Source organism: Clinocottus analis, unplaced genomic scaffold, assembly GCF_023055335.1.
Source record: "Clinocottus analis isolate CAN_PGR_092001 unplaced genomic scaffold, fCliAna1.0.p SCAF_3, whole genome shotgun sequence".
Classification (NCBI taxonomy): Eukaryota; Metazoa; Chordata; class Actinopteri; order Perciformes; family Cottidae; genus Clinocottus; species Clinocottus analis.
The window spans coordinates 19,778,675-19,795,276 of record NW_027176042.1 but is presented as its reverse complement, the minus strand read 5'-3'; the positions used below and the strand labels follow the sequence as shown (position 1 = coordinate 19,795,276).

Genomic DNA, 16,602 nt, shown 5'->3' with positions numbered 1-16,602 from the left:
TCCCAAAAAACATTATTTGGTTGCTGCAAATCATTTTAAATTGTTGAGCGTCTGAGCCTGCAATATAGTGGCTGGCATAGTAATGTTGAATTATGCTACAATGTGACAGTTTGTAACATTTTTGGTTGTTGGATTTTTTTATTGTAGAAAAAAAAAAAAAGGTGGAAAAACACTGGTCTCGGTTACATGGAACTGATTCGTCAGCTCCTTAACAACTATACGTCAGTGTGTAGCTCCAACTTAACCAACAAGTCTGGTCAGCACTAACTGTAGTGTTATTGGCACACCGGGGAAATAAGTCTGCAGGAACAGAAACGTGTATAAGTGGAGTACATCAACCAAAGCAAAACAAAGACTTTGTTCATGTCGGAGCTTTAAAATCGTCGTCGCCGCTTACGGGAAATCCGGAGCGTCGATGCCGGTCATGACGACGCCGGCGTAGACGGCCAGGATGGAGAGAATGACGCAGGCCAGAAACACCAGGGCCAGCTTGTTGACGTACTTCACGCCGACAAACACCACCGTGGCCATGGAGGTCAAGAGGAGGGTCCCGTACACGCGCATGTTGTTCAGCAGGGCGGCCTCTGCCTCGGGGCCCTCCAGGCCCTCCAGGGGAAAGATGGCCGCCTTGGGACATATGTAGATCTGTAACAGAAGGTAAGGATGTTATTGTTTTCCCCCTGTAATTATATATCCAGAGATATCACACATGCAATCTTCTCATAAAAGTTCAATACAATCTCATTGTTGCTCAAGGGCATCATGGTGGTTGCTGCTCAGGGAGTGTTACTCATCCACTCTCCCTCCTCACTTTTCCACCAGCCTTGTCTGGGGATTTAAACTGGCAGATATCAGGTCACAAGCCTGCTCCTCTAGTTCACTGTTTACTGCCGAATCTAATGAATTTCACCGTGGGTAAAAATAAATAAAAAATAAGATAGACAAAACATATTAAAAGAGAGGCGAGAGCAGCGTGAGGTGAGCGAGGAGGACAACTCTGTGAAGTGTGAAAACACGTGACGCTCACATTAACTGTCCACCGCTGGAGCTCGAAGCATAAAACTGCTCCGCTATTTTAATTCAGCTTAATTAAAGAACTCAAGCGTGGTATTAATATTCAAAATGAACTGCCTTTTATTACACTTTTACTACGGGTTAATCCAAGAATAGTCCCATCATATATGAAAACGGTAAACCCCTAATTAGCCCGTCAGTATCTGTCATCAGCTTCAGATGATTCATGCCGAAGCCGTTACATAACCATGGGAATGTCTCTTTTTTTCTCTTTTTTTTTCTCTTTCTTCAAGTAATCATTTGGTTTCCACCCAAAACAGTTGAATCACCATGAAGAGGAAATCAAATCGGGAAGAACAAGCAGGGAGTCGCGGTTCATTTTGGTCATTTGGCTGGAGCAAGTGATCTGGTGCTAAGAACGGCATTATCACTAGGCAAACAAATCTCCTGCTTCGCTGTGAACTGTTCGTGCTTCCCAAAATAGCAGCATCAGTTTGTGTTCTTGGCTTGGGTGGAAGGATGAAACGTATTCAAATCAGCCCTCTCCAGATCCGCTCCTTACAATTCTGCAGGGATTGTTATTTTACAATGGAAACTAAGCCAGCTTTGACCCAGAAGACAGAATTAACCCCCGGGCATGATCAAACTCTGCATATCCATTAGAGGCATCCAGAAGGAGAATAATGGAAGAATACAAAAAAAAAAAAAAAAACACACACACACTCTCTGGTAGCTTGATAACAGTGGACCAAAGTGATGAGCGCTGTTTCAAGGAATTGTCTTGTTACTCCGCCAGTGTCTTGATCGCTCGCTAATGCAGTATTTGCATAATTACCCAACAGAGGAGGACTGCAGTGGAAGGAGTGTTGAAGAAAAGGCAGAGGAGGAGGAGAAGGAGGAGGAGGAAGAGGTGGAGGGGGAGGAGAAGGAGGAGGAAGATCGAGATGAAAGATTCCTGCATTTCGTCAACTGATCAGAATTCACGTTGAAGAACACTCAGCTTGAGAAAAAAAATAGCTTCAAAGCGCTTTGAGGAGGAAGATAAACTGAAGGAGAGCGCTATGTTCTCAAAGGCATGTGGCACACCGGGATGCAGCGCGAGCTGTCATTTTTATTGGGGTTTTTATTGAGAGAACTTTTTTTTTGTGCCAATACTCCATTATTTTTGCACTGCACTGACGTGTCACCTGTCCACACTGCATTCTGCTGCCAAGCGGACAGTGATATCAAAACCATTACTGGATTACATTATTTAGACTTCGATGAAAACCTTTCAAATACACAGAGAAACCAAAACAAAAAAAATACATTTTCCAAGTTCTAATCCTGTATTTGTGTCAGTTGTTCAAATATAGTTGTCGTTTTAAAGATGCTAATTGTATATTTTGAAATAGTTTTTGGTCAAAGTGACAAGAAGTTGCAGGAAAAGCTTGACATTTTGGTAAATGCGCTTAGTTGCTTTAACATCAAGTCTTACTGGTTAGCTTAGCTTCGCATAAAGACAGGAAATAGGAAGAAACAGATGTCTAAAGCTCATTTTAACAAGTGATATATTTATCTTTAACCCATGTCTGACTAGCAGCTGGCTGTTAGTAGCTTCACACTGAACGCACGGACACGAGATGGGTCTTAATCTTCTCATCTAACTGGACAAGAAATTGGATGTCTGACTGAAAAAAACACATCATCAAGATCGACATATCAGTCCGACGGCGGCCAACACGAGCACAATGCCAGATTGAAAAGTAGAACGGAAAACGAAAACGGTCATTCAGTCTGATGGTCGGAAAAGGCTTCACCTCCTTTGAAAAAAAGAAAGTGGGCCCATATTCTCAGTAGACGTCAGTGATTGTTTTTTGAGTGCCTCTTTGCTGCTGGTTGTGTTTGGCTCCTTGCCTCACATAATTGAACCATTTCCAATATTGGCGGCGGTTTTGCGCTGGAGCAACATGGAACCAAATTGTTTTAATGTATTAGCAACATAATTGAATCTGAGGGTTCATATTCGATCGTGACACTTCTGAACTTGATGCTCAATGACATCACCTTTCTCTTGAGAGTGGCTTTGGGGAGTGTTATCACCAGGACAAGGTAGGAGTTCACTGCTGGGAGGGAAAAGCTGTGATTTGAGGGGGTCATCCTCCAATAACCTCGCAAAGCTACCCCATTATTTTGCCTTTCATTAATTGCGCTCTTGCAATACTGTGCATGAGTTGACTTAAAATGGATGTCGCTTCGAGTCGGTTGCACAAAAGAGACGTTCTCCTTTACTCACGTCAACATTAACCATTTTTAATTTGAAATGTATATGCACTTCTTAACTGTGTATTGTTTTGTTGTATTCGTAAAGCACTTTCTGACCCTGGTCTGTGAAAGGCGCTGTACAAATAAAGCTTACTTTCTACTTTCTAACCCACTCACTGGGCCGTCGGTGGTCTTTGCTTCTAATTTCTGGTCTGAGAAAACATGGTGGCTGTTTTTGAGATGATTAACCAGAATTCGGGATAAATCAAAGATTCGTGACACCGTCTACTTTTATATTTCTTTGATTCATGTTTTACGCTTTAATGTTAACTTTAACTTTCAACACTATTTTATTTCTTAGATTCTCCTTTTGCTTTCTGTTGAGCAGAGCCAGAGATCCAAGATTCTCTTCGCCGACAGTTTCTCTGTAGCTGTTGTGTGCATATGATAATAAAGAGCATGAAACTTGAAACCACCTTTTATCTACAATGCCTCATTGAACATTTGTGAAGAAGGTACGACTCAAAGACACTCTTTCAAGAGACATCTCAACTGTTGTCTCTCACCTCTCGCCCCCCAAAAAAAACTCACGCCGTAAATATTGTAGCTGGAACAAAAATGTAACCCTCAAACAATTGAAATGATAAAGCAGACGCCCTGGTGATGTAACACAATAAGAGAGAGGATGTTTCTCACCAGGAGGAGCTCAATGGCCCCCAGGATGTACATGGCTCCAGCGAAGGTGGTCCCCAGATAGAAACAGATCCCCACCGCTCCCCCAAACTCAGGGCCCAGCGAACGGGATATCATGTAGTAGGCGCCTCCAGCTGCACAAATACACAACAATGTTAACATGGATGGGTTTTTTTTTATGGAATGAATGAAATGCAATAAATAGAGATGTTCGATTGTGACTGAAAAAGCTGGATCGGCTATCGGTGACAACAGGCCAATATTTGAATAAACAACAATTCATAACATTTATTTACCATTTACGCATGTATTTGTGAAATATTTTTGTACAAAGTCAAGAAAGTAATGTCAAAAGCTACTACAAGGGACTTTAATTGTGTGTTGATTTTGGCAGTCCCAGTGAACAAAAGTGGTCGTGAACCCGAGCACCAGAGTCCCTTAGTCCCCCATTAGAGGAAGTGGGGACTGACCGTCTGCTGCACTCAGGACTGGTTCTAATTTTCTAGAGCCTCCCTTCCCTCCAGTAATACGAGCTGGGCCTCCAGCGATGTCCCGGACAGTACTCAACCCAGAGTATTACATTCACAAGAACGAAAAATAGGAAATTGCCAAGTATGCGAAGCAATAAGAAATAGATGTTTGCAATTTTGATTTGTTATTAATTGATTGCCACACCAGGAATTGGTTATATCTTTTGAAGACTTCGCTTTTGTGTAATTGTAAAGCTTTGCTTGCGTCATATTGCTTTCAAATAGTCGTAATTCTGCTTCTGCCATTTCAGTGACTAATCTTTTATATTTCTGCGTTTTTAACATAGTGCTTCTATTTCCGAACAGCGTGCAAATAAATAAACCAGGCATAAATAAATAGACATTAATCAGCACTTTGCCGCAGCATAAAGGCTGGTACCAGTTATAACAGAGACAGTTATAATTGGTAAACAGTTCACACTTTTCCACAAGCCTGCAATTTGCTCTGACCCCTGCTGCATGCACTCCGACTGGTAAGACGCAGGCCATCATTACGAAGTAAACTCGCATTATAAAATATACTCGTCCTGCATAATGTGTCTGCATGCAGATACAAATACATACTTTTGGTTTCAAGCTTTTGGCTGACGTTTTATTTTGTGTAGATTTCGCTGTGTGGCGACAAGTTAAAGTGCACGAGACCCCAGACTGAAGCTTTTAATGTTTCTGGGGATATCAAGCTGCGCCGGGCGCAATGTGCCAAAAGCAATCAGCGAAAAGAGAATTTTAGAAGCGGACAGACTCAAACAGTGATGACTGTGTGGTGCCAGCGTCTGCTCACCCACCTGGCACTACTCCATTGGTAGCGATGGCACTCATCGAGATGGCAGTCAGCATGGTCTGCACAGAAAGGGAGGGGGGGGATGACAGAGGAGCAGAAAGAAGAACATTAAATCATATTTAGAACATTCTGCAGAGTCTGTGGATACGAAGAGTTCCTCATGTCATTAAAGCAGTGGTTCTCAAACTGTGGGGCGCGACCCTCTAGTGGGGCGTGGAGGTATTACAGGTGGGGCGCAGGGGGAGATGCAGATTCTTAATTTTTTTTTTTAAGAATCCTTTATTAATCCCACAGTGGGGGGATTATTCTCTGCATTTGACCATCCTTAGTAATGAAGGAGCTTTGTGCTGCTGTGAAGCTCTGGGGCTTCAGTGTCTTGCTCAAGGGCACTTCAACATGAAACTATGGGGAGAAAACAGGGACCCAACCGGCTTCCTTGGTCATCTTTTTGCCAAATATGAGTTATTTTTTGCACATATTTAACTTTATTTGCATTGTTTTCACAAAGTGATTGCACATGCTATTAGTTTTTTGTCAGATGGAGAAATCTGAAAGGGATTTCAATTTTTTTAATCTATTTATTAAAAAACACGGATGGAGGAGTCTCAAAAAGTTGGACCATTTTGTTCCCATGTTGTTGGGGCGGTGGGGCCCGAACATTTTGCTTCCTCCAAAGTGGAGCGTGTCCGAAACCGTTTGAAAACCACCGAGTTGAACCAAAATGCACTGCAGGACAAATAATTGGTTTTCATCTGTGGATAATCAATATATCTCAACAAAACTTTGGGTCAACAGCAATGATACTCAACTGACAGGAGCGAAAAATTCACAATGAAAATGAATTATTGGGATTTTTATGAACAAAATGAATTCAAAGTCTCCTAAATGTCCTGAAATGCAGTTGACTTTATTGAATGAGGTCAAATATTTTAGGTATCTGTCAACCCTCGTGCCTGCTATTGGTGCGAAAGAAAAAGTCCAGATCAAAAAACAATCCATCCCATAGTTGTCGAGATATTTTAGTCATTGTGCCGAGCTGAAAAATCATCCCTCACTTAGTAAAAATCACGTCCGCTTTTCTGTCGGATAACCACTTTTGGAAGTGAATTCCTATTTCTATTTCCTCCCAGTGATACCCATTATATTAGCGTCAGGCATGTGGTAAACACCATCAACATAACCTGTGAGATTGTGTGAGGACAACACCAATTTACAGCGATGCAGAAGCCGGCTGGTTGTTGATTGGATAAACAATAATGCCACCAGGCCTGTCAACAACTGTCAGAGCTCATTCAGACCGCCAACGACGGCTCTAATGCAACTGCGGCGCTGAGAGGAGAAGAGAAAAACGCCGGCAGAAGAGTGAGGTCATGCTCGGATGGAGTTCAGTAGATGCATGCAAAACAAACAGTTTCCCCTGCCCTGCAGAGGAAGGGAGAGGGAGAGAGAGAGAGAGAGAGAGAGAGAGAGAGAGAGAGAGAGAGAGAGAGAGAGAGAGAGAGAGAGAAATAAATGCAGACAGCAAATGGAAGAATGGGCAAGAGAACTAACAAATGACAAAGTGAGAAATAGAGAATGAGAGGGGTAGTGTGTGTGTGTGTGTGTGTGTGTGTGTGTGTGTGTGTGTGTGCGTGTGTGTGTGTGTGTGACAGAACAAAGACAGCGTTAAGATTTCATCATTCTTTCAAATGCTATTGTTGAATTCCTGAGTGTCTTTTTACATTTTCGGCAGATGAAAGAGAGGGACGGAGACACACAGAGAAGCGTGAGGAGATGTGAGGCCAGGCAGCTGGAATCAGTTCCATCTCCTACTTATACTTTCTCTTTTCCCCTTCTCGCCGCATTTTTATTGTGCCATTGCTTGCTATTGCAATTATGGCTTTTAATCACAGTTTCGATGTTTTCAAATGTGCTTTTTTAATAGTCCGCAATATCTTCACGCAGCTGTTAGTGATTCAGCTTCAATCCAGTTCATGGAAGCTTCTATAAAAAACATGTTGGTGTACATATTCATTTTAAGATGTGTCTTTTCTGGGTACAATGTTTTGTAAAATATTTTACAGCAGCACATCAGTGGTACAAAAAAAAGGGTAATTAAAATATCAACAATGACAGCCATCTCTTGTGTTACCTCCAGAAACTGACTGCCAAATAGGGAACACTTGACAAAGATACTTTTGATTTTATGGATTATGAACACGAGCCTGACAGACGCATCAGATGATTTTAGCTAATCACAGAATATAGTTATTGGTGTATTCGTCAGCTGATAAGTAACAAGCAATGGCAGCTAGAGTTTATTATCGTTAAAGATCCCCTCCAGACATATGATAAAACAACGTTCTGTCTATATGAGAAGTAAATTATATCCGATACTATGAATATGCAAGGATAGAAGTTGAACTCGTGGACACAAGACGTCTCCTTCTGCACTTTAATCTCAGTGTTTGTGATCTGGTTATTCCTAGTTTCCACATCACTTTTTATTAGACGCATATTCGACCAATGATTGACTTCCAGACTAGTTGTGATGCTACAAACTCAGGCTCATAGTCAAATGTCTTCTCCTGACATTCAGGGTGATCGCAGAGAAACATACTTACTTGAGAGGACGATGGGGGACTTTTAACTTTATTAAAGCATTTTAGCTGTGACCAGCAGCTCGACAGCTCAGTTTCCCCATCCTTTTGGCGGCCACAGTTTCCGCCCCCAAGGGGCTGAAATTTGGCACGGAGTTTAGTGTTTAGGTGTGTGTTTGTGTTTAGGTGTGTGTTTGTGTTCATTTACAAAACAAGGTTGTGTGGCAGTGAGAGGACTGTAACAAAAGGGGTTGTAACAGCTTATGTGCCAATGCGTACGTGCATGTGAGCTTGTTTAGTAGTAAAGAACTGTATTTGCAACTCTTATACATTTTTGTTATGCATGTTTTTTTTGTTTTTTTTACAGATTTCATTTATAGTTAAGTTGAGTGTGAAAATTCAATTTTGTCAGTTTTAACTTCAAATTGTATACATGCCATACACAGTAGGTGTGGGGGAAAAAATCGATACAGAATAGTATCGCGATATTTTGCGTGGCGATATTGTATCGATACACAGAAGCCGAGTATCAATCTTTTATTTAATCAATTAAAAAACTTTTTGGTCCTAGAATAATAATGTAATAATAATAATGACAAAGTTTTTCTTTGGGGACAATTTGCCGCTGAAAAAATGGTAATATATTGCAACACTCAATGTATCGCAGTATCGTAATAATATCGTATTGGGACTTAAGTATCGTGACAATATCGTATAGTAGGACCGCTGGTGATTCCCACCCCTCATATACAGTAGATAAATTGTAAAGCTTCAATACCCCAACATGTTTAATGTTTTACTGTGTTTCTATACCCATTGCTAAGTGCTTCACTTTTAGAAAATGCTTCCCCCATGAATGTGATAACCCTGCGAAATGTGCCATTACAAATACCGTTGAATAGTATTTATTTCATTTATACTGTTGTCATTGTTGTTTTCTTGCACCGCAATCCCTGAAGACGAAGACACAACATTGGTAATTTGATCCAGCAATAAAAAAAGTGAGACTTATAATGGAAGAAAGGTCTGGCTAGTCCCAGCCGGTTATGTTATACTATCATTACGTCCGTCTCTGTGAAGACTGTAATGTGGTTAGTGTCACCTGAGGGCCCGGCGGACTGACGATGAGGAGTGAAGAATGAGTGGGACTGGGCTCTGTTTCTTGCTCTAATCTGGCCATAATGAGGCCACAAGCTCTTCTCCCACCACAGCAGATAAGACAGTAATTGTTTAAGTGTTTTATCTGATGTGGGCAGCAGCCGACGCAAAGGCAGCGCGTCGCATACCAAGTCACTGAATCACCACACGACTGTACAGGACGGCCACCAAAGGAATAACATGGAGAGCCGGACTAGTGCAGTCCAGCATGACCGATGGTCATAAGAGGGAATACTTTCCACGGGATTACATGGATTTAGGTAATGGTCATACACTCCTTTTCAGAAAAGAAGTGAAAAAAAAACATGTATCATAATAATTGAAACCCCTGACAAGCCATTGAGAGTGTCGAGGGTGATTTCATTTTGTGAATCTTTTGAATAAATCTAAAAAGTGTTTCTTTCCTCAAACGTAAACTGGAAACATTAGCATGTCCTAATAACTTGTTAGTCAGAGGTTTCTATTTATAGATGTTTTTTTTTTCCTTTACCAAGTACATATAGCATTTTAAATTACAATATTCTGGAAAAATAAAGATATTTTAGCCTTTGGGTCTTTAAACATTAGATTTATTGGAATCGACTCATATATTTTAAGCATTTTGGGGCACATTTGTGGCGCTCATTATTTGAAATTGGTTCTTGCCACGAAGTAAATTGGTGTTTTGCATTCATGCCTTTCTATTGAACATGAAGTCTGAAATGCGCGGATGCGTACTCGCGGCCACTCAGTATTTAAAATAGCTATTCATTGTTATCATTTGCCCGATGAAGGCCTGAACAAACAAATACTTTTTCAAGTGAAACAGTGTGCGGGTATTTGTTCGCAAATGTTAACAGTCCACAAGACATTTAGACGGTCCAGACATCACAAGTTAAAGATAGGATGCACAAACTCACTCAAGCATTCAGTCTCTGCAGGCGGGGAGAGAGATTAGAGATTGGTTATTTCACTTCTATCCTCCCGTTAATTACTGATAATCGGTCATTTTCTTGACACGCGGATATAGCAGATGAGTTTTTTTCAATTTATTTTTATATTTATGAAATCCTATTTGATCCCATTTCTTTTTCTTTTAGATGTTGCCCTACTTTCATTCCACACAACTCCTCTGGGCGTCACTGCAGACGGGGTTATTAACACGCGTAATCAATCACCTGCTGACAAACAGAGCATCACTCTGACTGTCCTGCTCCCTTTGCACTCATCTCAGAAGGTCACACTTTGATTTGCTGCCGTTTGTAAGTGTAAAATAACTTGACATGTAGATTAACTATCTGAAATTTAACACTAACATTTTCCCTCTTTTTGTCTCATTGTATTTCTCATGGTCACATGACTGATGAGCAAAGAGCCCGACTGCCTCATGACCTCACGTCCTGTCGAACAGGCAACCCAAAACTGTGATGTTTGAAGTTTAGAGTATACGCCGTACTGGTCTAGGTTTGCTAAAACCATCTTTCTCTCAGGAGCTCGGAGTCAGCGTCTGCACCTCCAAACTCACCACGCACCCACACGCCCTCTGGCCTCAAAGCGTGCCCGTGGACGACGTCAGATTATGCCGCCTCTCCATCTGTCTTCTTCATGTGAGGTTACATATCTGACAAAAAAAAAAAACGGAGATTTCCTTCCAAGGCAGTGTGAATGCTGGTGAAACTTGAATAATCGCTAAGCTGCCATGATTACGTCTGAGCCGGAGGAATGCATTTGGCGAAGTAACTCATTTTCGTATTTTAAGGAAAGTCTGCTGATATACCCGTGACGCTGACAGCGAAGGACACTTAAAGTCTGTTTCTTCCCAGAGCTACAGCGAAACTCTGATTTGGCCTTTAGTCGACCTCGGATTTGAGGGGAAATTGGTTTTGACAGGAAAGGAATTTCCACACTGCCCTGAGAGCGCGCTTCATTAGCATGCTTCATTATACAAATGCAGAAGTTTTGTCAAGTACAACTTCATCAATTCACACACAAGAAAGGTACAGTAGAAGTTTATTTCCAGAGTGCTGTTCATCACTTGAAGTCCCTGTGGATGGCATCCTGCAGAAGGCAAAAGTGTCAGGTGAAGGAGATGGAGGTGTTTTTTTATTTTCAGACCGACATCGGGGGAGAGGGGGGGGGGGTGGTGGAGACAGAGCACAAGAGGACGAGATGCAGCTGCTTGAGCGAGGCGGATGAGAGAGGTGGCAAAGCAGTGTAAAAATTGGACGGTGGGTGAAAAGAGAGGGTGAGGAAGCAGACGGGAGGAGGAGCGGAAATAATGAGACAGTGAAATAAAAAAAAAAAAGGGGTAGAGAAATTGAGATGAGAGGAAAAAATGAAAGGGATGAAGGAAGAAAAGCATCCTTAGCATTTAAATGAGTCACGACAGAGGGCAGACCACCCTTCCCCTGGCAGCATTTGGATTCAAGACCTGGAAGTAATGAGGAAGGCCAAACAACAGATGACTTTTCATCTAGAATATTAAACCTCATTTTATCTTGGTGACAAGCCTGCATTCATTATCTGGGCTAAAAATACACTCGTGCAGCGCTACGTTTGAATATATCATCAGCTTATAGAACGCCGACCGCGCTCATTCACTGACTTTTAAAATGATTGTGTGTATAATTTCACCGTTAATGGCATAGAATGTGTCAGAGCTGTTACATTCCTCATCGAGTAACGACTCCCCGAATGTGCGCGGGCTCGTTAGTGTCCTGTCAAAATGTTGCGCGATTGGAAAAATAACGGCGTAAGTGTTCGACAGTTGCAGATACGCGGCGCTGTGATTGAGCGTCTAATGAAAAGTGCTGCGTCAGTGATATCCCATCACGCGTTAATGTGAATAAAACATGGGCTGTACTGTATCGAGCTTCGCGGCGCGCGTTATCCCTTCCCACTTCAAGTCCTGTGGATTTCACAAAAGGTGGGGATTGCTGCGTACATGTATGTACACACACACACACACACACACACACACGCACACACTCATGCGGTGTGGCAACCCCTGGAGGGCTGGGTGGTTATGTGTTATGTAAGGAGCTCAGGAGGAGAGAGGTGGGGGTTTCTCACACACCGTTCACACTCAGGCTTATCGCCCCCGGGGCTCTGCAATGAGCTCGGTGTGACTGATAAGAAAAAGTGCGTGTGTGTGTGTGTGTGTGTGTGTGTGTGTGTGTGTGTGTGTTTGTGAGAAGGATAGAAATGGTAAGAAAAAAATGAACAAGGGAAACGACTATATGTTTAATGGATTAAATATCCCCCAGGATGTGACATGTAAAGAAATGTCTGTGAGCATGAGACATTTTGCATAGAATCTGTGCTTGCATTATTTTTTTTGTCTGAATCAGCTTCATTTATAGTTTATATTGGACTTATTTGTGCTTCACAATGTGAAGCTATTTCTTGTACAAAACAGAGAATCCTCCACGGAATATATTTTCCTGTTATAGAAAATATATTGACAATTACACTGGGATACAATTTGTGTTTTCATATTCGCCAATGAAACATGGTATTAAAAATTATATAACACACATTCAAAAATCCGTTATTGCAATTAATTAGCAGCCATTTTACAGTTTTTAATATCCATGGAAATGATGAATACATTTCCCTGAGAAAAAAAAAATGGATGTGTTTTCAAATGACTACAACAATTAAATTAAAACAGTAAAAGAAAAAGAAAAAAGATACTGCTTTCCCCCAGTACGCCGTTTCAAAGCCCTCTCTACACTGTCACAGAGAAACATGATTGGGAAGCATATTGCCTGTGTGTCTGTGCAGGCAACTTTGCTATGGTTGGGATTTTGAGGGGGTTGTTCTATAAATACACTCCGTGCTGGAGGAGAATCTAGGCTGCACAAACACACAGACATGCCAACATACAGTTCTGCCACAACGCACGCTGCAAACAGGACGACACTGACAGCTGATACACGGCACGGTGTGATTAAACCAGACCATGAGAAAGCTTTGGTTGCATGTAGATATTGAATCGTGAAACGCATTCAAGTCCTTTCTCCTGAATCGATAACATGTCGGGCAGTCGGTGAGGAGGTGCATTATATGTTCCCTGACAATCAAAGGCATGAAACAAGTCAAACCCAATCAAAGTGTAACAGCCACTCAGATCACTGACAGCGGCGCTGTCGATCCTGTGGGACAGTGTGTTTTTGTAATTCGAGTCTCAAGGCCACAACTGGGTGTCTGTCCAACACCAAAGTCGCTCTGACACATGACAGCCTCTGACATTAATGGGAACCAGGGAACATCACAGTGTGTCATCGTCCATTTTGTCCTTTTAACAGATCGAATGTGCAGCGTTTTTTTTATAACCGAAGCGACAAACGGGAGGCGGCTTCCTTCTTTCTGCATACCTCGATGGCAACCTTGTTTGGTACAACACAATTTAAAATAGTCTTCATAGCTACTGTCATGTGACTGCAGTTATAGCAAAATTAAACTCCCCCAAAGGACAGTGTGATCTGGCTGAAATAAAATCAAACTTCCTCCCATAAAACGCTGCCTTCATAAGGATTTGTTGGGTTTGAAGCAGGGTCAATACTTCCACTTTAGCAAGTAAAGATAGTTATTTTTTCCCAAAGGCAATACAACTCTTATACTCTGGACCGGGAGGATGAAATTGTGTGTGAGTTTGAAATGTATAACTTGATCCCTGACACAGGTGAGGTCACCATTGTCATAAACCTTGAAACCCGAAAACAAATTAAAAAAACATCACTGAGTCAAAATGTTTTACAGATTGACGTGTTCCTTCATTGCCATGAAAACGGGCTCTGCAGTTTAACGCAAGCCGATCCCACATCCATCATTCTGCTGCTGTAAATACTCACTAGCAGCTGGATATAGTCTCCAACAAATGCACCATTTACCCCTGCTGAGCAGCATTTGCTGAAAACTACAATGCCCAGATGTTTTAAGGAAATTACTCAGCCTTTTCATTAAAAAACGAAAGAAGAAGATAATACAGTTCTTCTAGATTTAGATCTTTAGTGGAAGTGGGAATGTAACAGTGCATATAAATTCTAAGTAATCTAACAAAGGCTTTGCAGAGCCCAAGTTGACTTTACCTATACTGAGGAGACTAACATTATACAGGGAGTCTGAAAGAGAAACCCATCACTCCCTGCAGTTGTCTGTGGGACCGTTCAGTCTCAGCTTCATACAGGAAGATGCTGGACAAACTAATCAGTACTGCAAACTTAGAGCTTTGTTGTTTGAGAAGAGAATTATGGCCATGATATTGACCACATTTAATGGAATAGCACATTAAACAGCTGAGGAAGCCTTTATGTATAAAATACCCCAGATGTTTTTGTCTAATCCAGCAAATACCTGACAAATCAAGGTTATATAAAAAGGCTGCATTGGTCTAAACCAGCCACAGATACAGTATCAAAGTTATATCCGCTTTATAAATGGTAAACAAAATTTCCCATGAGAGACAAATTGATATTATCTGAAGGTATAATAGTGAACATCTGGTACCTTTTAGTACTGCACAGCTCATTAGATACCCGTACACTATCTGCTGCACTTCAGTTTAAGGTCACTTGGTAATGAGACTTTTATGTGCCGCAACAGAGGGCTAAAATAAAGCACTCACTGTGGTACAGCACATGAAGACGATGACGAAGGTCCCGACGACGCCTCCGATTCCCACCAACCAGGTCATCCTCAGGAAGAGGATGACTCCGAAGATGTTCTGGATGCACGGCATGTAGACACCCATCAGAGTGCCGAGCTGGGGGGCCTGAAGGAGGACGAGGACAGAAGTTATTGTTTGGAAAAGTCCAAATCAGGTTAGTTTATGAGCTTTATTTGCAACGTGATTGATCAGTGATCATTTCCCAGCCATGACCCATCAGTTGATCTGCAGTACACAGTTCTTCATGTAATTGTGATGAGTTTGATTAGATTAAAGATTACATCCCAGTAACAATGGATTTGTAGCGTTTGATACAATTTGGAACATCACACTACAGAAGATGAATGTTTAGCAAACTGTCTCTTGCTTATTTGCTAAAAGCCTGACACACCAGATTTGCAGGACTCACCGGATGACTCCCACTTCACTTTGGGCGTCAGTAAGAATCAATGAAAGTCAACACACCAGCCGTTCATGCTGGGAATCACAGTGTGCACATTTGCTATCGTTACCATGTCTTTTTTATTTATTTATTTTTCTACGAAGGTCACATGCAAAGAAAACACACTACAGATGGTCATACTGCCATTAAAGCGAAACAGACATTTACTTCACCGTGCAGGACTTTCCAGATTGCCCAATTTGTGATCGTGATAGACTGTTCGTAAACAAGGTGACATATGTTTGTGGCCGTACATGGAGGCAAATAATTATCTGAACACGTTGCAAAGCAAGTTTTCTTGGCTTGTATTTTCATCATGGCTTTGAGTTTCACTCAAAATGTCCAGTCACTCACTCTCCAGGACTGCTAATGTTCCTGGTTGTTAGCGTGAACCAATGGGACTATATTAGCCACCGCCGCTAATAGACTGCTGTGCTATGGGAAGAGCAGACAGGAGCTAGAGGATGGCCGTTAGCTAGCTAGCTAACTAACTAACTAAAGGCTGGTTAGTTAGTTAGCTAGCTTGTTCATCTCCAGAGCTGGCAAGTTAGCTTGCTAGTTTCCCTCACTCCGGTCTGCTCTCCTCCTGGCGAGGTCGTCTCCTAGCGGTGAGGAGTGAGGCAGAGAGGTTGCAGAGGAAGAGGCCAACAGTGGTCCATCTCGCGAACTCTCTTACAGTTTAGCCTCTTAGCAACACGTTCTCTCCGACTCTGGAGCGCTTTGTCAATATTGTAACTCGCTGGAGCCTTGGATCACAGTGTATCATCTCAAAGGGATGCAATATCGATTCTAGCACTTGAACAACACAGCAAGATGACATCTTGGATGACTTTTGACCTAAACTTTGAGGTGATTCGTGTTCGCCTGCAGTCTTTGCTTCTATTTTGCCTCCAGGTCACACCGTGATATAACCATGACGTCAGCGGTAAAAAGGTCTAACAGGTGCTCGGAGTTGAAATAGCTGCTGTTGCCACATTAGTCATCGGTTCATAAGTCATTAGTCTCACGTTAGTTTATTTTTTGCATACACAATTTCCATTACGTCAATATTCATGGACTCTTTCTTATACTCTTGTATGTTACTATTGCATCTTAATATGCATTTTAAACTTTATTGTTTGCTCGTTATTTCAGTATTTCAAAGCACATTTCAGTTGCCATATTTAAATGTAAGGAGTTCCCCCCAATGCTTTTGGTAAATCCTTTGTTGATTTCCAGAACAATCATTACTTTGAGTCCAGGAAACAAAGACAACTTTTGAGATCAGGATGCAGCCAAGGGACCAATCTGTTCAATGGATGGACGGATTATTCTTTCATTTCTTTACAGGCTCCTTTATTGCATTGGATTTGTTCTGGTTGCTTTTGCTGCAGTGCTGTCCCTAATGTGGATCAGTGGACAAGAGAGAGCTGCTCTGTACAGTACGTCCTTATACAGCACAAGAATCCCTTTCAATGCTGCTCCATTGAAGGCAATTACTGACACATGGAGACTGAAAATGTATTTTGTTG

At 41.8% G+C, this 16,602-nt stretch overlaps 2 protein-coding genes across 7 annotated transcripts in view; one reads left to right on the top strand and one right to left on the bottom strand.

Annotated features, from left to right (window-relative positions):
- Nucleotides 1-16,602, bottom strand: part of slc12a5a (solute carrier family 12 member 5a) — a 145,243-nt gene that overhangs the window by 18,113 nt on the left and 110,528 nt on the right. For all 6 annotated transcript variants that reach the window (XM_068594993.1, XM_068594992.1, XM_068594995.1 and 3 more), the window contains exons 4-7: nucleotides 14,608-14,754; nucleotides 5,267-5,321; nucleotides 3,955-4,085; nucleotides 398-645 (exon numbers count right to left, since the gene is read on the bottom strand). In XM_068594993.1, coding sequence (XP_068451094.1) covers nucleotides 398-645; nucleotides 3,955-4,085; nucleotides 5,267-5,321; nucleotides 14,608-14,754 — 581 coding nt within the window. The remainder of the gene's footprint in view (nucleotides 1-397; nucleotides 646-3,954; nucleotides 4,086-5,266; nucleotides 5,322-14,607; nucleotides 14,755-16,602) is intronic.
- Nucleotides 1-16,602, top strand: part of tspan2a (tetraspanin 2a) — a 356,749-nt gene that overhangs the window by 330,504 nt on the left and 9,643 nt on the right. The gene's annotated exons all lie outside the window — the stretch shown is intronic.